Below are 22,694 nucleotides of genomic sequence, written 5' to 3'. Positions count from 1 at the left end.
CGGGCCGCGCCGCCATATTGGCTGTTGTCCTGTCGGGAGCGGCGGCGGCGCGGGCCGGGCATGACTCGCAGGCGGAGCAGGGCGGCGGCGGCCGCGGCCGGGGCGCGCAGGGAGCGGGCGGGGGGAGCCGCCCCCCCCGCGGCCCCCCCGGGGCCCGGCCCCGCAGAGCCCCCCGAGGCGGCGCCGGGCAGCAGCGCGGAGCCGGGCAGAGCCCCGCAGGTACCGGGCCCCCCCTGCACCCCCTCCCCCTGCATCCCCTGCCCCCCGATCCCTGCCCCCCGATCCCCGCCCCCTGCATCCCCTCCCCCCCGCCTGCACCCCGATCCCCGCCCCCTGCATCCCCTCCCCCCCGCCTGCACCCCGATCCCTGTACCCCGATCCCCGCCCCCTGCATCCCCTCCCCCTGCATCCCCTGCCCCCCCCTCCTGCACCCCGATCCCCGCCCCCTGCATCCCCTGCCCCCCTCCTGCACCCCGATCCCCGCCCCCTGCATCCCCTGCACCCCGATCTCCTCCCCCTGCATCCCCTCCCCCCCGCCTGCACCCCCGCCCCCCGCCCCCTGCACCCCGATCCCCTCCCCCTGCATCCCCTCCCCCTCCGCCTGCACCCCTCCCCCTGCATCCCCCGATCCCCTCCCCCTGCATCCCCCGATCCCTGCATCCCCTGCACCCCGATCCCTGCCCCCTGCACCTCCCGCCTGTCCCCTGCCCCCTGATCCCCCAGCTCCTGTACCCGCCCCCCAATCCCCTGCCTGCATCCTGCAGCCCCTTGCACCCCACACCCCAATCCCCCAGCTGCTGCACCCCGCTCCCTGTACCCACACCCCGATCTTCTGCCCTGCCCCAGAATCTCTACCCCATCTCCTGTACCCCCGTTCCCCAGTCCCCCACTTGCACTCATGCCTAGCTCCTGATCTCCTGCACCCCACGCCCCTTCTGCTCCCAGCCCCTGTGCCTCCCCACCGCCTTCTACCTCCAATTCACCTGCCCTGATCCCCTACTTGCACCCGACCCCCATCCCCACCTGTATGTAGGTCCCACCCCAATTCCCCTCTGCACCCCATTGGGGCCCTGCTCCCACCCCAATCCGACCCATGTACCTGTCCCCGCACACCCCAATTCCTCCCTGCACACCCCCCCTGCCTGTAGTGCTCACACCAATCCCATCCAGCCCTCTGCACATGCCCACCCGGCACCCATCCCGTTCCTGTCCTGGGCCTGCAGTTCTCCCCCTGCACCCCCCAGCCTCCTGCACCCACCCCTTGCCTGCAGCGCCCCATTATTCTGCGTGGAGTAGCCATGCCAATCTGCACCCATCCCAGGCTGGCAGCGCTCACCTGGGTCCCGCCCACCCTCCACCTGCAGCACCTACCCGGATCTCAGCCTGCACCCGCGTGCCCACCCCCCTGCATCCTCCCCCAGTATGCAGAGCCCCGTGTCCCACCCCTGCAGGCAGCACCCTCCTCTCGTCCTCCCTCGAAGTCTCTGTACATAGAGCTTGGTGCCCCCTTTCCTGCACTCTGCATCACCCTTTCTGTTTCCTCCCTGCCTAGATGCAGAACCGTGTGCTCCTAGCCCCATCTCCGACCCTTACCACCTAGCCCGCTCCTTACATCCCCCCGTCCCTCTGTCAGCCGTCTGCTCTGCGTGTGGCACCCACCTCGTCCTTCCCTACCTAGCATGGTTCCCCCGACACTGCATCCAGCAGCCACAGCCTACCCTGCAGACACTCACCCCAATCTTTCCCCCGCTGCTCCCTTCGGGGGTGGGACAGGGGGCTGGAGCCATGCAGCATGCACCCCTCCAGGAGGGCTCAGGTCCTGTCCCAGGTGATCGCAGCATCCTCTTCCTGCTCTCCTGTGGGCAGTTTGCAAGTGGGTCTGACACCCAGCCCCCAACGGGCTGGCCCTAGCCAGGGCTCCGGCTGCACAAGGCGGTTTCTCTGCGCAGAACTCCACTTCCCCTCAAAGCAGAGGGGGCTTTGGGAATTGAAGACCATTGTGCCTCTTGCTGGAGCCAGGGGGGAGGCCTCTGCAGGGAGTGTGCTGCTGGGCTGGGGGGTGCACAGATAGCCACCTGCCTGGATCTTGCAGTGCATTGGCAGTGTGTGCATGAACGCTGGGCTGTGCAAACTGTTGCCCCGGCCCCTCCAGGAGGAATTCGGGGCCCCCAGCTGGAGCAGCCGAGATGAACTGTGGCATTGGGATGAATTTGCAGAAATCTCCTGAGTTCCTGTGAGAGTGATGGGGTAAGGAGACGGCAGCTTTGCTGCAAGCAGAGGGCAGCCTGTGCTGGAAGCTGGCACAGGCAGGCAGGCTCCTGGGGAGCTGGCAGCGAGCTGTGCCCTGCGGCTCCTTTCCAGGTGGGATGTTGGACCAGGCTGGATACATCTCTGGGTAGGCTGCACCTCCCCCCAGTGCACTGAGATGGCGGATCTCCGGGACGGGAGGATTCACTTCACTTTGTGAGAGCTCACGGTTGTGGTATTAACCCTGTGGAAAGCCAGGCTGCGCACAGCTGCTGCGGCCTGTGGAAAGGGCTCATCTGCCCTCCACACCTGTCAGCCGAGCATGTCCAGCCCAGCGAGGGTCAGGTGGGAGCAGAGTCGGGGCTTCACGTGACCGCACAAGGTGGGGACGCTGGAGCCTGTCCGTGGCTGGAGGCGCTAGGGCACCTGGAACGCCAAGCTCATCTCTGTGCAGGACATTATTTGCCTGCTGCCTTTGGAGGGAATTCCTGCGCCGCTTCCCTCCAGCGTGGGCTGGCTGGCTGCAAGGCGTAGAGAGCTTCTCCAGGGTGACAGCAGCCCCAGGCCCACAGGAGCAGAAGCTATGGCAAATAGCTGAAGATGTCGGGCAAAGTGGGGAAGGAGTTGGTGGGTAGTAGAACATACCAGCCTCGCATCTACCTGGCCGTCTCGGCAAAGATGTCCTGGGAACCGGCCCCCTTCTCCCCCAGCCAGGCTCCGCAGGCCAGGGGGCTCAGTCTGTTCGTGAAGCTCACGTTGCCCTCTGGGCTGAGCCTGTTCAGAGCGTGGCTCTCGGGCGTCTTTCTCCAGCTCCGAGCTCACTGCAAGGAGAAGAACTGGAGCGTGTGGGGTCAGGTGCGGCGCAGCACTGGGGGGTGGGGAAAGCTGCCCTCTCTGGAAGGGGAGGGAAGGGCACCTGGCACTGTGTATTTTCATGATGTGCTCAAGATGTCTCCCCAAGTGGCTAACCCCGGACCCCTGCTGGGAGGAGCGTCTAGACTAGGTTCCCATGTGCCCCGGCATCGAGCCGAGCGCACCGCAGAGGGGCCGAGGGCTATTGTAAGGGAGCTGGAGGGATAGGATGACCCGGCAGGAGACCAGCCTGCAGCCAGCTGGGGTTTCAATAGGGGAGGGCCTGGCTTTGCCGGCCAGCCCAGGGATGGAGTTCTGTGGAGAACAGCCAGCCAGGGATCACATCTGGCATCACGGGTGGGCAGAGCAGTGGAGGCTTGAGCCCTGGAGGGGAACGCCCGTTACACATGGACTGTGAGTTCCGTGTCAGACAGCGCTAGCACAGTGGGGCCCTGCTGCATGACGGGGCTCCCGGCAGGCACCCCCCAATACAGGTTCTGCTGGCCTTGTGTGTCACGGGGCTGGCTCTCTGCTCCTCACGCTGGGCCGTGGCTGCTTGTGGGCAGGCAGTGATGCTAGCCGGCTGCTCCTGGATTTGCTGATCCTCGGGGCTGCATAGCCTTGTGCACAGGGACAAGAGGGGTGACCATGTATCAGGGTCCTTCTCCTGCCCCTCTCTGTGGTCGCCATGGTGAGCCCCGCTCGGCACCGGGGCGCCCAGGGCTGTACACAGGTGTGGTCTCTCCAGAGCCGAGAGACATCCCCTACCTGCCCGTGTCTAGCTTCTCTAGGTCCTATTACAGCTCCCAGCATAGCCCACCGTGGATTCCTGGCCCTTTGCCACTCTCCCAGAACATTGGGCGGGAGGGCTGGCAGCTGGCCAGGCAAGCTCCTGGGTGTCCGGGCCAGCAGCTCTTTGAAGTTGCAGATGCTCTGGTTCCTTCCTGTCCACCTGCATTCCGCATCCTTGACGTGCTCTCTTGGAGTGGGGTGAACCAGACGCCCCACTGGAGTGCTGGGCTGGGCTGTCTGCCTCTAGTGGGGCAGGGATGGCTCACCTGGGCCCGAGGACCAGTGGGGCAGGGCTTGGCATTCCAGCTGCCCTAGCGCCTCCAGCGTCCCCATCTTGCATGGCCATGTGAAGCCTGGACAGTGCTCCTGCCTGACCCTCGCTGGGCTGGACACGCTCGTCTGATGGGTGCGGAGGGCAGACAAGCCCTTTCCACAGCATGAGCTAGTGACACTGGGCTGGAGGGATGCTGTGAAGCCAGGCTTTATCCATGCTGGGAAGGGAGAGGCAGTGTCTGAGGGGAGCTGGCTGGCAGCTCCCTTGGCCACAGGCTGGGGGACTCTGCCCACTTAGTATTGGTGCAGGGCCAGCTGTGCGTATTCACCAAGAGTCAGCCCCCAGCACGGTGTGATGACTAGGAAATCAGCCCCCTGGGCTCACACCACTTGCTGATTCTCAGCGTGTGGGGGAGCCGCTTGCTTCCCAGCTCCTGGAAGATCATCAAAGTCAAAACTCAGTCTTAAATACGTGTGTGAAGATGCAGCCTGCCTGTTTGCCCCTCCTAGCCCCTCGGTGTGAGGAGACAGCGTTCTGCCCCTGCCCCGCCTGGGCGGGAGAGGCACAGCCCCACTCGGTCTTGTGCTGGGTTTTTGGTTGAGGGCAGCCCTGCGTGACTTAGGCAGATATCACGAGACCCTGGGCAGTCTGAGCACTGAGACGCTCCAACCACCAGTGATGACATGACTTGCCTGTGGACAGGCTGGTGGCAGAGTCCAGGCGTCCTGCCCCTAGTCCCAGCTTAGCCACCGCCCCCTGCCCCAGGGGCATGTCAGGCTGCGTCCTGCTCCAGGGGCATGTCACTGGCTGTTCACGGAAGGAAAACCCTGGTGTGGATGCTGTCCCCAGGAGCCTGCCATGGGAAGGGGTGTTTGTCCGCACTCTGAAGGGGTCAGCCGTTCCGGGAAGGGTGGCCCAGCATAGAGGGCAGCTCCCTGCGGGATCACACCATGGTGCCACTCTGTCCTTACTGAGAACTTCGGTTCAGCCAAGCTCTCGTTGTTCTGAATTAGAATAGTGTAGGTGGTTAGGTGGCTTTTTTGTAATTAGGCCTCTCTCGAAGGCCAAGTCTGTTGGCGACCATAATGCCTCAGTCGTCTGTTACCATGCTGATATATTAGTGCTTTTAAATGACCATTTTGATATCATGTGATCGATATTTGAGCAGTTATTTCGGAGACTATAAAAGCCCAGCCCTCGGCAGGGCCCCTCTGGTTCTGCAGCGCCCATCTGGCTGAAGGCTCCATTTGGCCCCATTCTCGTTGTTGGAGCACCTCACAATAACACCCACCCCCGTAGGGAGGCCGTGGGTGCTAGCCCCATTGTGTAGATGGGGACCTGATGCACAGAGAGTCCAAGGCCCTGAGCCATGAAGGTGCCCAAACCCCACCCTTAGGCACCCACGGCTCGTAGTTAGGCACCGAAGTCTCAGTTTGGGCTCCAGCGGGAGCCCCAGAATCCCTGCTGAGCCCGTGGGCGCCTGAGTTCTCAGCGTGAATGTTCCCTTGGAGCCGGCATTTCTGTCCCGAGCATACACTTGCCTACGGCACATGCAGGGCCAATCCAGTAAGCCGCCGGAGCAGGCCTGCTGGGTCAGGTCCCAGGCAGAGTCCAGCTGGAGGACGTGATTAGAACACTTCTTGGGATGTGGGAGACCCCGGTTCAATCCCCCTCCCCCCGACAGGATTTGAACAGAGGTCTCTCACTCCCCAGGTGAGTGCTCTGTCCGCAGGGCTTTGGGAGAGTCCGGGGGGGCTCCCACAGGCTGTCCTGTACAAGCTGACGGCATTAGCTCAGGGTGTCTGGACCAAGGGTCTCCCACCCGCAGGGCGGTGCCTGACCATTACCGAAAGAGTTACTCTCACTCTGCTGGGCCCCGTGACTGGGATAAACGCTTCAGCAGTGCTCCCACTGCTGGGCTACGAGCTGTACCGGTGGGTGCCTCCAGCAATTCTGCATGGAGCCAGGAGGCGCCACAGGAGAAGCCTTGGGTGCCTAAGGCGGCGGGTTCCCAGTGGGGGGCCTGAGCAGAGATGGGCGCCTCCCTGCGGCCCAGACTTAGACACCTCTCTTCAAGGGGGCGGGGCTTCGCATCCCCCTCTTGTCAGTCTCCAAGGGGCTAGTGGCTCCCTGCCTCGTGGGCTGGCTTGTGGCAACGTGCTTACAGCCCATTGCTCTCCAGGCGCTGCACGGGGAGCACACGTCGCAGGGACGTTCCTGGGACTGCCTGCTTGTTCGGGGCCCCGGCACTCAGCCTTGTGCTGCTGAGGTCCCTTCGGGGACTTGCTCAAGGCCCTATGGGAACCCTGGGGCAGAGCAGGGAACGGAACCCCGGTCTCCTCAGCTCCCCCCAGCACCGAACAGCAGAGCCGTCCGTCCCTGCTGCCCGGGCACCCGTCACTCAATGCCGCCCTAACGAATAGGTTCAAGGAGAAGCCATCCAGGGGCTCGCCAAGGTGTGTCCGCAGCACAGTGGCAAGGGACTTCGCAGGGCAGCTGCAGAGCCTGGCGGGGCAGGGGCAGACCAGCCCCTGGCCCTGGAGGGCTGGGACAGGCTCCCTCTGAAAGCCGCTAGGGTCCCAGTGAGCATGTGCAGTAGGTCTCTGGGCTGCTGGCTGGGTGTGGGCCCGGGAGGAGTTGGAGCTGAGGCTGCATAAATACAGCTCTGGGGCTGGCTTGGTCCAAAGGGGCAGGGTGGGGCGGGGCCCCTTGTTCGTTGTGTTTGGCCTGTGTCCTGTCTGGGTTTGCCCCCTTATTACAGGGGCACTCCTGTCAATAGCTCACTGCCTTGGGGGGTGTATGGAACCTGCCGGTTTGTAACTGAACTCTGGAGCGTGGGAGGGGAGCGGGCTGCATGGGGCTAGCAAAGCCGGGGAACACGAGGAGCCAGTACACGGAAGATGTTCAGCTGAGGATGAAGTGTGAGGAGCTGCACACGCCTCTGGAGGCAGCAGAATGCTACAGGGCTGGGGAAATGCAGGCTCCTGTCTGTAGGCAAACCTGCAGTGCTGTGAGGGGGGAGTGATCAGCGCTCCCTGCTCTGCGTGTGGCCGAGTCACTTCTCCTCGCAGAGCCTGCCGGCTGGCGAACAACAGACGGGCGCATCAGGAGGCACAGTGGCTGTACAGTGTCTGTGGAGGGTGGGTGCTAAAGGGGGCCCAGGGCTCTGAGGGGGTCGTGCACGATGGCTGCTGGAAGCCTTGAGATTCTGGGCTGTATCCCCAGAAGTGTTGCAGAGCAGAAAGGGCCTGTTACTTGATGCTCATTTTACAGTTGTGGTGATGCTACCAGAAGCAAAAGGATTACTTTTTAGCTTTCTGTGCTGCCCTGGGGGGAGAGGGCTTGGACCCCAGCTCGGCTGATGGGCTCTGTCACACTCCAAACATTGACAAGGTGGGAATGAATTCAGGGGGTGAACGGCCATTGGTAGCACCGGGGCCACACCTGTGGGGGGTGATCCGCGGGAACTAGGGGTGATAGGGCTGCCCAGCTGGGGAGTGTCTTTGGAGTTATGGGATAGTCTCCTGGGAAAGTGGGGAGCTTGGCTGTTTGGGGTGCTTCCTAGGCTAAGCAGAGCACCTGCTCAGGGCAACCCCTGCGAGCGCCCGGGGATGGGTTAGCACCTGGCAGGCCTTGTCTGTACCCCACATGGAGACTCGGCCGCTGGGAGCTGAGGCTGGCGGAGGTCAGGCCAGATTTCAGTCCCTCTCCAGCAGATGCCCATGGGGGTGATATGTGGCTGTCATTAGTGAGCATAGAGAGGGAAAGCCCAGCTCAGCCCCTCCCCCAGCCTCTTTAAAAAGCCCCCCCCATGCCGGGTCTGTCGCAGCCCCCAGCAGCCTGCCCGGAGCTGACAGTCTCCTCGAGGCGCCCCGCCCCCACCAGAGCAGGGGCTCCAGTGCTTTTGTTCTGTCTGTGTCTGGCTGGTTTCCGTGCTCGCTGGCAGAGCAGATGGCCGGGAGCCCTGCCCGCGGCTGGCACCTGTGCCCAGCAGCGAGGGGCTTGGGGAACATCCTTCCCCCCCGATGCGCTAGCTCCCTCCCTGGGGTTGGCGCCAAGGGACACAATGACAGGCATACTGGAGCCTGCGTCGGCTTGCATTTCTCTGCTGGCAGCAGACCCTCCCGCCGGGCCCACATATTCTGCTTCTCACCTTCCCTTCAGGTGCCTCCTGCCTGCTCCCCCTGGGGTGGTGACGTTGGCGCAGCCTGGCACTGCCCTGGGGGGCTCCTTTTTCCCCACCCTGGGCAGCACTTGCTGCCCCCTCCCCCCGCCTGAGAGGCACAGGGTGAGCCAGGAGCCAGCCTGCCTGCCTCTCCCCTTCCCCCCAGGATCTGCGTCAGCCCTAGCAAGAGGAGAAGCTTGGCCCCTCCCTGTGCCCCCTTTGCTTCACCTTCAGTGTGAGGCGCCATCTGCTCCACAGCGGCAGTTAAACACGTGGCTCATTGTCCTGGCCCCGCTGCAGCGGCAAACAATGGGGGACCCCTCCCCAGCTCTGCACTCTGCTCTCCCCAGCTGGTGGGGGGTCTCTAAAGTAGCCGTGGGCTGCGGCCTGGCTTCCCCACCAGCGCCGGCAGGAGGCCCCGGCCCTGGGTGGGACTGTGGGGCAGAATGCAAAGAGCAGCGAGGGCCTGCCTCCTGCCACATCTGTTCCTCTGTCCACACCAAACAAAGAGCTGGGGAGGGCCCAAGGCCAGTGGGGCTGGAACAAGGGTTTGGGCAGGGGGACAGGGTATCTAGAAAGCAGGGTATTGGCTGCCTACCCCAGTTGGTGTCCTCTGCCTGCCCTTGGGTATTCCCAGGGTCACCGCTTCTGCTCAGCTCTTCTCACTCAGCGCTCCCGGCGTGTCTGTGCCCAAGCCGAAGGTGGGAGCTATTGAGAAGGGGCTGGCTGTGGCCATGACAGACTCCACAGCACTTCCCCTAAATGCTCAAGACTGCTGGATTGGGTAGTGCTGGGCTCCACTCGGTCTGTGAGGGCTGCCATAGTGGGATAGCAGCGTCCGGTGGGCACGGCTCGCAGAGGTGCTGCATGGACCCAGCCTGCTGGCCCTCGGGGCTTGTCCTGCACCTGCACAAACACCTGGGAGCCCTGCAGCCTGCCTTGTGCCCAGCTGTGAGTGACTCGTTGCCCGTGTGTCCTGCTGCAGGTGCTGCCCACTGCCAACCAGTCTGTGCAGACGTGTTGCTTGCTATGTCACCGAGAGCGCAAGGACTGGGGAGGCCCATCTCACAACGGGCTGGTCTCCCCGGGCGAGAGGCTGCCTCCAGACTTCGTGCCAACGCTCGTGCAGAACCTGCTGGGAGAAATGCCGCTGTGGATCTGCCAGAGCTGTCGGAAGAGTGTGGAGGAGGAGGAGCGGCGAGCTGTCCAGGAGCAGGCCTTGGCGGTAGGCAGCTGCTGTCCTCTGGCCATGCTGGTTAGGGCCATGGCTCCCCTCAAGGCAGGGGGTCCTGCTGAGCAATCGGTACTAATTGCCACGTGGCAGCAATGGCTGCTGAAGGTCCCCTTGAGCCTGGCACCCCTCTGGCCCTTGCTGAGTGCCTATACGCATACCTGTCTGCTGGGCCTCTCCACACGGCTGTCTCCTGAGGCTGTGATGCCCTCGGAGGGTTTCTCCTAGCTGGGGGGAGCCGGTAGTGCTGGTGGGGAAGGCAGGCGTTTGTTTGTTCAGGATTGTGTGAGAGCTGCCCAGGTGGCATGAGGGGCCCCCTGCATGGTAAGGGCAGAGCTGGAAGAGTGTGTGTGCCGCTGACTTATGCCTCGGTTCCCCGCCGCCCCCCATCTCTCTCCTGGCTGGGAAGACTGGCTCGCTGCTCCCGCAGACCTTCGGATGTTCCTTGGGGTGAGGGGATTTTATTAAGTTACAGGAATTTCCCCCCGTGGCTTGGCAGGCCCAGCTCCTCACCAGAGCTGCCCCCTCGAGGCCTGATTCTGGGCCCATCAGTCAGGGATTGGCAGCATCAGGCCAACGGAAACCATTGTGGTCAGCTCATCTGACCCCCGGTACAGCCCGGGCCTGAGAGCTGCCCCCAGACCTCCCCTACAGCAGATATGCTAGACAGACCTCCCAGCTGGATTTAAAATGGCCAGAGACTCTGCTGCAGCCTGTGGTAAGTTGTTCCAGTGGTCAGTTACTCTCATCATTAAAAACGGGCCCTTATTTCCAGTCTGAATGGGTCTAGTGTCAATGTCCAGCCCTTGGATCGGGTGAGACCTGCCCCTGCCTGAGCGAAGGGCCCACTAGCAAATGTTTGGTCACTGTGCAGGCACTTAGAGGCTGAGATCTAGTCACCCCTAACGCTTCCCTTTGGTAAACAAGGCAGATGGAACTTGAGCTATGGGCAGCCCTGGCCTCCATGCAGAGATGCACCAGGATTCATGCCTGCGCACATCCCTCCAGGGACGCTCTTGTTCTGGGTGAAGAGTTACAGATGCACTTCGTTAAAGGCGTCCAGTTGGTAGCCTGGTGCAGCTGACTGGTCTAGGCCAGAGCTTGCTGTTGTAGCCCTGCTCTACGCTAGAGAGTTAAGTCCGTGTAACTGCGTCGCTCAGAGGTGTGGATAATCCACCCCCGAGCGACAGAGTCATGCGGTGCACGGTGCTGCGTTGGCGGGAGAGCGTCTCCATCAGCACGGCTCCCGTGTTCTTCAGCCGACGGGAGAGCTCTCTTAGCGCGACAGGTGCCGCTGTAAATGTGTAGCGTAGACCTGCTCTCACCGAAGGCTGATGTGGAGACCAAGGTGGCAGAGTGGGGGAGACACAGGATGGGCCCCCCATGCCCAGGCTCGGTCCTGGCTGGGGGAGGCCCAGCAGGGAGCCCTACATGAGTGAGGATAGGTGGGGGTGTGCTGGGACTTGGCCTGGCCCTGCGGAGCCCAGACTAGACCCAGAGTGTTTGGGGATTCGCCTCCTGCTGCTTCATACTGTGAGTTTCTTTCCAGGTCTCATTATCGCACACGTCCTGCAAGTCGCAGTCTTGTGGGGGCGGCTCCCACTCCTCATCTTCCTCCTCATCATCTTCCTCCTCCTCGTGCCACGGGAACTCGGGGGACTGGGATCCCAGCTCCTTCCTGTCTGCTCACAAACTGTCGGGCCTCTGGAATTCCCAGCATGCCAATGGAGCCACGCAAGGCAGCCCCTTGGGGGGGCCCCCTGCTGCACTAGGTGAGTCCAGGCCAGCCCAGGGCCATATGGGTCCCGGCCTGGCTACTGGCCATCTCTGGGTCCGGGCCTGAGTGGACTGCTGTGCTGGCTGGCCTCCAGGGGCCCTGCCTTAGAGAGCAGAACCCCTGGGGTTCGCTGGGCTCTGGAAGGGCTGGCTAGGGGGAAAGGGAGCGCATGGCCTTAGTGCCCAGGATACAAAGGGGGCTGGATCCTCCCTTGCTGCTCCCCGAGGCTGCAGCCGGATGTTGGGGGGAGCGATATGCGCTCTGCTTTGGAGCCGTCCCAGAGTCTCCAGTGCTGGCCCAGGCCAGGCTCTGCACAGGAGAAGCTGTCTCCAGCGCTGACTCCATTTCAGGTGACAAGCACCCCAGCCTCCCGCTGGCTCCGGAGTGCGTCGGCCAGGCTCCCGCTGCGGCACCTGGGCTCAAGGCCTGTCCCTACAGCCACACCGTCCCCCCAGCTTCCAGCGGGGCTGCCCCCGGTTCGCCTCTGCCTACCTCACTCGACTTCTGTAAGACGCTTCCCAAGCAGTTCAAGAGCATGTGCCGCAGGCCCACCCCGCCAGGTGTGTACTTGGGGCTCCTTGGCACTGCCTTTGGCACTGCTCCTTTCCCCTCCCCCTCGCCTGCTCTCCCAGGCCAGCCGGCGGCAAAGCCCTTCTCCCATGGGCTCTCGGGTTGCCTGTGGTGGGGGAGAAGAGCATGGCAGGCCCAAGGCCCTGCCCAAGAAGGGCCTTTTCTCATTGCTGGAGGATGAAGAGTCCTGCAGAGCGTGGAAGCTGCTGGGCCAGGCCCCTTCCCAGCCAGCTGCATGTGCAGATGCAGCTATGTCCTCTGCCTGTGGCTGGGAGAAGCTCGCTGGGCTGAGAAAGTCCCCTTGGCATCCCCTTGCCAGCAGGGAGCAGCCATAAGAGTGGCCAGACGGGGTCAGACCAAAGCTCCATCCAGCCCCGTGTCCCGTCTGCCGACAGTGGCCAGTGCCAGGTGCCCCAGAGGGAATGAACAGAACAGGGAATCATCCAGTGATCCATCCCCAGTCGCCCATTCCCAGCTTCTGGCAAACGGGCTAGGGACCCCATCCCTGCCCAGCCTGGCTACTAGCCATTGATGGACCTATCCGCCATTAACATTAGTTCTTTTTTGAACCCTGTTATAGTCTTGGCCTTCACAAAATCCTCTGGCAAAGAGTTCCCCAGGTTGACTGTGCGTTGTGTGAAGAAATACTTCCTTTGGTTTGTTTTAAACCTGCTGCCTGTTAATGTCATTGGGTGGCCCCTAGTTCTCGTGTTATGAGAAGGAGTAAATAACACTTCCTTATTCACTTTCTCCACACCAGTCATGATTTTATAGACCTCAATCATCTCCCCCCTTTAGTCGTCTCTTTTCCAAGTTGAAAAGTCCCAGTCTTATTAATCTCTCCTCATATGGAAGCTGTTCCATCCCCCTCATCATTTTTGTTGCCCCTTCTCTGTACCTTTTCCAATTCCAATAGATCTTTTTTGAGATGGGTCGACCACATCTGCACGTAGTATTAAAGATGTGGGCGTTCCATGGATTTATATAGAGGCAACATGATATTTTCTGTTTTATTATCTCTCCCTTTCTTAATGATGCCCAACATTCTCTTAGCTGTTTTGACGGCCGCTGCTCATTGAGTGGATGTTTTCAGAGAACTATCCACAAGGACTCCAAGATCTCTTTCTTGAGTGGTAACAGCTAATTTAGACCCCATCATTTTATAGGTATAGTTGGGATGATCTTTTCCAATGTCCATTACTTTGATTTTATCAACATTGAATTTCATCTGCCATTTTGTTGCCCAGTCCTGGCAGCAGTGAGGATGCAGGAGGGTCCTCTGCAGCCCAGCCTGCTGGGCCAGGGTCAGAGCATGGGCCAGGGTGGGCCATGTGCTCTAGGGTCAGGGGTGGTGGAAGTCCTCGGGGAGGAAGCCCCTGTTCTTTCTGCTCCTCTGCTGGGGGTGAGCAGAGCCTGGGGTCCTGCTGGGCTCTGTGTGCGCATGGGCGCTCCCCTGCCTGCCATGCTGGGCTGGGACAGCCTGGTGCCACTGCACACATGCTTGACCCATCTTTGATCCTGCCTGTCTGCAGGTGAGGCCTTCCACTCCTTGGACCATCACCGGCACCCGGACCTCGCCGCTCCTCCCAACAGCCCCACGGGGCTCCCCTCCCAGCCACCGGCGCTGATCTCCACCAAGCAGTCACCCGCCCACCTGAACACCTCACCGCAGGCAGCGCCGGTCCCCGCAGCCAGCCCCCATGCAGCCGCTGCCGAGTCCCCTCCTGCTGGCACCCTCTCGCATGGCCAGGCCTCCTGCAAGAGCCCTCACCTGCCCCCCGCCAACGTGCCGCTTCTGAAGATGCCACCTCCGCTTTCAGGCTGTGCCCACCCCTGCAATGGGCACTGCAGCGGCTCCCTGGTGCCACCAGCTGCCCCGCACCAGCTGCCCAGCACTAACAGGTGAGAGGGTCTCTGCCTGCCTGTGGCTGGTGTGATGGCCCCTGGTGTTCTGAGGGCGCTAGTATGAGCCAGGGGCCCTGCCAGGGCTCAAGTTGCCCTGTCCTCATCCCAAGGAACCAGCCCTTGCAGGGCAGAAGGGCTCCTCACACCACGGCTCTGCAGAGATTGTCTCACTCCAGCACCACACAGCCCTGAGGCTCCAGGGCCTCTCCCGCCATGACAGTTCTGTCTGACGTGGCCTTCGCTGCCTGTCTCTCCTGCAGTTCGGGAATTGATCCCTCTTGGCTCAGAGACCTGGGCCCGCCCAGCGTGCTCTTTATCACGAGCAGGACCAGGAGCCCAAGGACTAGCTGGTCTGCAGCCGTCTGCCCTGGCCCCTTGGAGTGGGCTGGAGCGTTGGGTTCCTCCCTGGGGATGCCTGTCGGCAGGGAGCCCCAGCCCACCTGGGGAGGGGCAGCAGAGAGCACCGTAGTGGGGTCCATGGTGGGTGGGGCATGTAGTGCAGGCAGCTAGGCTCTGGCTGCACCCCCTGGCTCCGGGTCTGGTTTGCTGGCATGCTCGGCGAGTCTTTGCCCTACCAAAGGGCTTGGGGTCCCAGGGAGCAGCGCAGGGGTCTCTTCCCAGCCGATTAAACAAGCCAGTCAGTGTCAGGAGAGTGTCTGGGGGTGGGGGCCACCTCCCCTGGGGCCTTCCCTCCCCTGCAAGGTGGCCCCAAGCAGTTCTGGGACATTGGAGGGGACTGCTCCTTTCGGCAGCCCCAGCACCGTCTGAGCTTGGCTCGGCTGCGGCCCCCAGTGCCTCACTGCCCTGGGTCTGCCTTCCAGCTACCTCCCTCCCTCCCTTCCCCCAGGGACCCCATGTGCAAAGGACACAAGTTCCCCAATGGTACCAGCTGCCACCCGCCACAGTCATGTGAGGCAGACGAGGGGCTCGGGGAGGATGAGGACAGCAGCTCCGAGCGCAGCTCCTGCACCTCCTCCTCCACCAACCAGAAAGACGGGAAATTCTGTGACTGCTGCTACTGTGAGTTCTTCGGCCACAACGCGGTAAGTGAGCCATTGAACTGGGCTTGCTGGCCATGGGCGCTTGGGAGACTGCCATGCCGAGAGCACAGGCAGCCGGTGGCTGGGCTGTGGGCCTGTGTCCTCCACAGGCCTGACATCAGCCCCTCTTTGCTAGTCCAGCCCTGGAGAGCCACCCGGGAGCAGCCAGTCCGTCTCCATCTGACACTGCCCCTGCCCCCTGCAGCTCGGCCAGCGCCTTTCAGTCCCAGCCCCCAGGGTCCCCCGTCTCAGCCCAGCAGCTCTCCTCGGCAAACTAGGAACCATGCTGCCTTCAGCAATGAGCTGTGGGTGGGGCAGCCCCATAAGCAGAGAATGGGAAGGGGCCTGGGAACAGCGTCCATCTGTGCCAGGCAGGACAGTAGTAGCCCAGGTTCTCTCTGCAGCCCCCTGCAGCCCCCACGAGCCGGAACTATGCCGAGATCCGGGAGAAGCTGCGCTCCCGTCTCACCAAGAGGAAGGAGGAGCTCCCACAGAAGCTGGGCCACAGCAGCAGCTCGGGGGAGCCGGCCGTGGATCACCGGGACGTGGACGAGCTCCTGGACTACATCAACAGCTCAGAGCCCAAGCCCCTGAACAGTGCCAAGGCCGCCAAGCGGGCACGGCACAAGCAGAAGAAGAAGGTGAGGACGGGGGGAGGGGAATGTGCTGTTCCAGACCCGGTCCAGCGGGGGTCAGAGCCGCCTTGGGTCCTGTTTTCCCTTGGTAGCGGCCCTGGCCCCGAGCCCCCCCGGAATAGCCCAGAGTGTTAGACAGACCCCAGAGCTGGGAAAGGCCTTGAGGCCCAGCCCCACCCACCCTACCTGGGAGGCTGGATCAGGGTTGCACCCCCATGGGGCTCTGTCCTCCCCACCTCGGAAGCTTTCCCCGTGCTCAGCGCCCTCCCCAGGGGCCTGTCGGGAACACCTCTGGCTCTTTGCAGGGACCTGGGCACCTCTCCCACGTGGGGTCTCCCCAGCGTGTGCCTGTCCTGAAGGGGCTGAGTGCCGGATCCCGGTGCGGGCCAGGGCCCCTCCTTGTTCTGGGAGCTGGGAATCAGCCACTGGCCTGTGGTGCAGCCTGTGCCAGCCAATAAGTCTCCCCCAGGCCTGAGCTGGTGGGCGGCTGTGCCGGAGCAGGGGCTGTCGTGCCCCCTCCAGAGGGCATGTGGCATCCCAGCTGTGCTTGCTACGGGCTGAGCTGGGCTGCGCAGCAGTGCTTGGGTTTGCCGCCCCACGCCCAGAGCGTGCCAGCCCGCTGGGCTTCTCTCCGGCCCCCTGAGAACCTCTGACCCTGGCCCACCGCCTTGCCTGTTCCAGGAGAAGGAGAAAGCCCAGCTGGAGGCGGAGGCCCAGAAGCGGGTGGCGCGCGGCCCTCTGGCTGGCCAGGACCGGGAGCTGGCGGAGGAGAAGCTCCTGGAGTGGCCCCAGCTGGAGCTGGAGCGGGTGAACAGCTTCCTCAGCAGCCGGCTGCAGGAGATCAAGAACACCATTAAGGACTCCATCCGCGCCAGCTTCAGCGTCTACGACCTCAACCTGGACGTTGCTGACTTCCCCAAGAAGGCCGCCGTGCTGGAGCAGAAGACTCTGCTGTCCCACCTTAACGGCTCCTCGGGCCTGCAGGAGATCGATCTGGATCTCTCCCCTCTGAGCCTGGGCTCCTCCAAGAACCACATGCTGCTGCGGAGCGAGCTGGGCCCTCGCTGGGGGGAGGGCCCTGGGGAGGGGCCACCGCAGGCTGAGAACGGGGTGGTGAAGCGCCTGAGCGCGGTGCCCAACCTCTCCCGGATGATCTGGGTCCAGTCCCCCCAGCCGACAGACTCTGCCCAGGAGAGCGGCGGGCCTGGCCTGGAGTGCAAGGAGGTGGCGCCGGCCAAGGGTCCAGAGCCACAGGAGCAGGCACCGGCGGGGGGCAGGCAGAGGAGGAGCAAGCGACAGAGCTGCCAGGCGAGGAAGGGGGAATGCACCGCAGTGCCCAGCGCCCAGGCCGGGCTGGAGAGTCCCAGCTCGAAGGGGCTGGTGCTGGGAGCCAAGCACCCTTCAAAGCCTGGAGCAGTGCCCACGCTGCGGAGGGGGAGTGGCTGTGTGGAGCCATCGGAGAGCACCAAGGGGCAGGGCTGGGGCTGCAGCGGCTCCAGGCCCGAGAAGGAGAGGAGCAGCGAGTGGAAAGGCCGGAGGGGCGAGGGCAAAGCAGAGCAGCCGGAGCTGGTGCAGCCACCTCCCCTTGCTGCTGGGGACCAGCAGCCCCTGCACCCCGCCACCCTGGGCAGCTCCCCCCAGCCCAAGGGCAAGAGCAGGAAGAGCAGGAGCAGGATGGAGAAATCGAACACGTCCATCGGTGAGTCCCCTGTGCGGTCCCTCTGCTCAGCAGTGACCTTGTCTCAGCTCCGCCCTGTCATCCTGCGCAGCTGAGCGCTGTGGTGAGGGCGAAGCTCTCTTGTCGACTTGGCACGGGGGCGGGGGGTCAGGTCAGTGTGGCTGTGTCACACCCCCCAGGCCACGGAGCTGTGCTGCCATAGGGTGGCTCGAGTGGAGACCAGTCAGCGGTGGTGTACCCTGGCTCTGCCCCCCTGCCCTGCACCCCATGGTGTCTGTCCATTGCTCTTTGTTCCAAGCAGGCTCTGTGCCGGGCGGCAGCGCAGGCCCCTGGTGCTGAGGGGGGCGTTCTTGGGGCGTGTGGTCCTTGGCGCTGACCCTGCTCCGCCTGGAGCGCTTTGCTGACCGTGTCCCACTGCTTTGCCAGATGACGTGTTCCTGCCCAAAGACGTGGATGGGGCAGAGATGGACGAGACAGACCGAGAAGTAGAGTACTTCAAGAGGTGAGACCAGCCTGCAGCTCTCTGCGAGAGTGGGGCTGGGGGTGCCAGGAGGGGCATGTGTGTATCATCCTGTTGGGGGAGGGGCATTCCTGCCCTCCGGGACTCCATGTGTGGGGAGGGTCCCAGAGGCCAGGCTCCAGCCCGAGAGGCTCAGCTGTGCCATGCTGCAGGCATACCCAGAGGAGTGTCCGAAGAGCTAACCCCATTCTCCCTTCCTGCAGATGAAGCCCTTTACGTCTCGTCCGACCCTCAGTGGACATGGAGACCAGCTGATCCCCGTCCACTTTGTAATAGCCCCCCCTTGGTATCAACCCTCCCCCCCCTTTGTCGTCTTTTCTCCAGACTAAACGCCCAGTTTTTTAACCGTTCCTCACAGGGCAGGGCTTCTAAACCTTTGATCATTTTTGTTGCTCTCAACTGGACTGTCTCCAGTTTGCTCACATCTTCTCTAAAGTGTAGCACCCAGAACTGGACACTGCAGCTGGGGCCTCACCAGTGCTGAGTAGAGCGGGACAGTGACCTCCCCTGGCTTACGTACGACACTCCTGTTAGTACGTCCCAGAATGATATTAGCCTTTTCTGCAACTTCGTCCCATTGTTGTGATCCACTATAGCCTGCAGATCCTTGGCAGCAGGACTACTGTGTAGCCAGTTATTCCCTATTGTGTAGCTGGGCATTTGATTTTCCTTCGTAAGTGAAGTACTTTGCACTTGTCTTTAGTGAATTTCATCTTGTGATTTCAGACCAGTTCCTAATTTGTAAAAAGCGTTGTGAATTCAAATGCGAATCCTGACCTCCAAAGTGCTTGCAGCCCCTCCCAGCGTGGTGTCAGCCACACATTCTACGTGCACGCTCTCCACTCTGTTATCCAAGTCATGAATGAAAATAATGAGTAGTACCAGACCCAGGGCTGACCCACACGGGACCCCACTAGAAACGCCCTCCCAGTTTGACAGCAAACCATTGATAATTCCTCTTTCAGCCCAGTCTTTCAGCCAGTTGTGCATCCGCCTTCTAGTAATTCCATCTCGCCCGAACTTTCCCAGTTTGCTTCTGAGAATGTCATGCGGGACTGTGTCACAAGCCCTGCTAAAATCAAGACATCACGTCTGCGGCTTCCCCCATCCGCTAGGCCAGTGACCCTGTCAAAGAAGAAGATGAGGTGGGTTCTTGACAAATCCACACTGGCTGTTCCTTATAACCTGTTATCCTCTAGGTGCTCACAAACAGATTGTGTAATAGTTTGTTCCAGTATCTTTCCAGGTATTGAAGTTAGACTGACTGGTCTGTACTTTCCCAGGGCCTCTTTGTTTCCTTTTTGGAAGAGAGGTGTTGTGTTTGCTCATCTCCAGTCTTCTGGGCCCTCGCCTGTCCTCCAGGTATTCTTGAAGATACAGGAATTGCAAATGGTTCCGAGATGGCTTAGACTAGTGTTACCCGCACAAAATGCTTTGTCACTTGCACACTTTAGGACATCCCACCTCTGCCTAGTTCCTAGGGCTCAAGGCGTAACCTGGTTCATTTAAGCACCCCAACCCTTTCCCAGTTCCTAGGGCTCCAGGCAAAAGGCACCAAACTTTACACCTCCATCGGCTCCCAGCTTTACTCCTCCGGGCTCAGAGCAAACACCCATTCCCTATGGGCTCTGTGCAAACACCCATTCCCCATTCTGTGCAAACACAGAAAAAACCGAAGAACCAGACAGAGCTCATATAGACAAACAATAGGGAAGTGGGGACCATAAAGACAAAATAATAAAGAAATGAGGATTTCACAACCACAGCTATTGATAAGTGGGTTCTTGACAGACAGATGCTATCAAACTAGGTTTTCTTTAACCATCTTAAGATCTGTTTCTTTACCTGGTGATAGTGGGGGCCATTAGGAAAGGATCTCCTCCTTAACATCCTGATATTACATTGTTTTAATGTCATTTAGATGGAATGTGAGGATGTGACTTCCTGCTTCTTAGCTCATGGCTACTGCTCTCTTAATCTGGCTGCAGACAAAGGCCTTAGGCCTGACCATATGGCTATAAGAAAAGGCTTTATCCATACACTAGCTCCTTAAGAACCCTGGAGTGAATTTCTTCAGACCCTGCTGACTCAAATACTTTCAGCTTGTCTAATGATTCTCTAACCTGTTCTGTCCCTGTCTGGGCTTGCGTTCCGCCCCCTTGCTGTGTTAGCGAGTGTCTGGTCGTCATTAACCTTTTTAATGAGAAGCAAAGCAGGCGGCAAACACCTCCACCTTGTGAAGTCGTCAGTTCTGAGCTCATCCCCCGCCCCCAGGAGAGGACCTAGGCTTTCCTTCCTCTTTCTCTTGCCCCCGTGTATTTATAGAACCGCTTAAGCCTTGTCTGTCCCTTGCCAGGTGTAACTGATTTTGTCACCGCGTGCTCGTGCTGTTCTTTTGTACTTCTCGGCACTTGGTTCAGGTTTCCACTGGTGTAGGGTTCCTTTCTGATCTTCAGGTCATTAAAGGGCTCCTCATGGCCTCTGACCGTTTTCCCTGTCTCTCCTTTGCTCAGGCTGGTTGGCAGTTGTGCTTTTAATATTGTCCCTGTGAGAAACTGCCTCCTCTCCTGGGCTCCTTCATTCCTGGGCTTTTCTTCCAAGGGACCTAGCCTGCTCTGGCTAGGGTGGGGAGGGTAGAATCCCTGGCTTGGGTGGTGCTGTGGGGCGGGGGGTGGATGGGTTGGGCACTGGCCGTGCAGGGGGCAGGGAGCGGTCACTGTCTCTGCTCTTTCCCTGATTCTCTCTCTCTCTCCCCCCTCCCCAGGTTCTGTCTGGATTCTGCTAAGCAAACTCGGCAGAAAGTGGCCGTGAACTGGACCAACTTCACCCTGAAGAAAACCACTTCAAGTGCAGCTCAGTGAGGTGTGGGGGGAGCCCCAGTGTGTGCAAGGGGCCCTGTGCCTACCCCCCAGCACCCACAGACACTCGCCTCACTGTGCCCCTCCCCCTGCTGGGGGGCCCCTTTTGTTTTCTCTGTGGGTTCCTCTTCCTGTGAATGTGGAACCCCTTCCCCCCAGGCCTGTCAGGCCTGCACCTCCCCAGCCAGTCACAGCTCTCGGCGGGGAGGGGGGGGAGGGGGACTCCCTAGCTTAGGCAGCCCCCTCCCCCGCCCAGTCCCTCTAGGGGATTTTCTCTTCTCCCAGCACTCCGTTGGTGATGTGCAGGGAGCCTGCCAGCGCCAGTGGGCAGCCCCCCCGTGCCAGCCTGGCGCGCAGCCGGGGGAAAGGACCATGCTGGACCTAATAAAGAACTTTTTAATTTTTTATTTTATTTAAAAAACCCAACTTTTTTTTGTTGTTTTTTCCTGGCTTCCTGGGACACCCTAAGCCCCTCCCAGCCCCCCCCCCGCCCCCAGCTCAGCTGCCCTGCCAGCCTGTCACAGGAGATACCCAGCTTCCTGTAGCGAACAGGCCCTCCAAGCTCCCTGGGGGGGTCCAGCTGACCCACTGTGTCCCAGCCGAGCTGAGGGTTTGGGCCCTAGGCAGGGGCTGCAACTTCCACTCTGCCTAGGGGCTGAGTTCACTCCTCTCCTGGCCTCTCCGTCTCCCGTCACTACCCAGCCGCAGGCCCTGAGCGTCTTCCCTGGCTGCGAGGGGCACCCTGCACGTGCTGGGGGAAGCCTCAATGGGCACCATAATGAGCACATTGCAGCGTCCCATTAGCCCAGCAGCACCTGCAGAAGGGCCGGGGCCTCCCAGTCTGCAGGCGCGGCTCTCCCAGCAGTGTGGGTGCCTGCAGCAGCCCTCTGCACCCCCTTTGCACCAGTCCACGTGCTCTCTGCTCTCGGGTTCCCAAAGGGCCATGCCTGGCTGGGGGCAGAGTGCACCCAGAGCAGCACTTCTGGGAGCCAGGGGAGGGACGTGGTTGGTACTAGCTGGGCTGTGCCTCGCTCTCCCTCTGGCCAGCCCTATGGCCGAGCGGACCTGTGCACGTCAGGCTGCCGGGCCTGCTCAGGGGGCAATGCCTGTGCCCCGCTCCCAAGTATAGGGTGAGGTCCTGATGGGCGTATTGCCCTGCCCAGCCCTGCTTTGGATTGAGGGGGATCGAAAGCAGGGCGTGGGTGCCTCAGCTCATGGAGCCTGGGGTAAGGGATGCCCAGGACAGGAGCTGGGAGCTTTCTCTGCCCCAGGGAGCAGCATGTGCACTCTACCTCCCCTCCCAGCTTGGGCCAAGCAGCACTGGGGCTGCGGGGAAAGAGGGCGCCAGGCAGCCCAGCGGGGTCGAACACAGCCTGAGCTCTGCCACCTACTCCATGCCGGATCTTCCTGCCCTGTGCAGATAACACCAGGGCTCCACCATGAGGCTCCACCCTCGGCTCTGCGGCTCGCAGGGTTCTGGTGAATCCCTGGCCCTCCAGGCCCCTGCTTGTACCATAATCCCAGCCTAACCCTGGTGTGACAGGTGTGGGAGCCACAGCGGGCCGGGGGCTCTGGCTGACCGAGCAGCGCCTCCTAGTCTGTTCTCAGGGTGTGTGCTGAAGGGCAGAGGGATGGACAGGCAGTGGGTCCCCTTCCCCACACACGTGCCCGGCGTTCCCCACACCAACCTACCCCCTTAGGGAGCTATAATGGAAACAAACTGCCAATCTCTGGACCACGATTTCTGGTGCTACCCAGTCCCCCAGCCTGCAGGTGGCTGGGAAGGTGCCGCTGGCCTTGCCCCGCCTGCAGGGGGAGCGTGCTGTGCAGCCAGCCACGGCCAGACTGGTTTCTCTGGTTTTTTTAATTATTTACTTTTGATACTGTGAAAATCTTTCATGCTGAAAGATAAAATGCCGTTTGGACACAGAGCGGGTGTGTGTGCTGTGTGATTAGCGGGCGGCTGGAGGGGGCAGGCCCCGAGCCAGCAGCGTGTCCCAGGCCCTGGCAGTGATTCTGATCAGCAGCAGCCCGAGGGTGCCTTGGCCGTGACATCATGGCCCCCTCGTGGCACTGTGGGGGGGTAGATTGTGCCAAACGCTCCCCTGCTCTCCCCTACCCCTGGCCATCTGCCCCTCTGAGCGCCTGGC

General features: G+C 61.5%; 1 protein-coding gene across 2 annotated transcripts; it reads left to right on the top strand.

The window, feature by feature from the left end:
* Positions 1-60: 60 nt before the first annotated feature.
* On the top strand, positions 61-20,909 carry FAM193B (family with sequence similarity 193 member B). 2 transcript variants are annotated; one of them, XM_074960138.1, is made up of 10 exons: positions 61-219; positions 9,316-9,555; positions 11,111-11,333; positions 11,689-11,898; positions 13,441-13,810; positions 14,661-14,856; positions 15,258-15,494; positions 16,170-17,187; positions 17,593-17,668; positions 20,451-20,909. In XM_074960138.1, exons 1-10 carry the CDS (start codon positions 61-63, stop codon positions 20,545-20,547), a joined length of 2,826 nt encoding a protein of 941 aa, XP_074816239.1. In that variant the 3' UTR covers positions 20,548-20,909. The 2 variants fall into 2 exon arrangements, 1 of the variants encoding a protein (XP_074816239.1); XR_012640480.1 differs by lacking the exon at positions 61-219 and having other exon boundaries at positions 9,157-9,555; positions 17,468-17,668; positions 20,451-20,524.
* Positions 20,910-22,694: the final 1,785 nt, after the last annotated feature.

The sequence above is a fragment of the Natator depressus genome, chromosome 8, assembly GCF_965152275.1.
Source record: "Natator depressus isolate rNatDep1 chromosome 8, rNatDep2.hap1, whole genome shotgun sequence".
Classification (NCBI taxonomy): Eukaryota; Metazoa; Chordata; order Testudines; family Cheloniidae; genus Natator; species Natator depressus.
The sequence above is the reverse complement of the archived record's forward strand: the minus strand, read 5'-3'. Positions and strand labels throughout refer to the sequence as shown.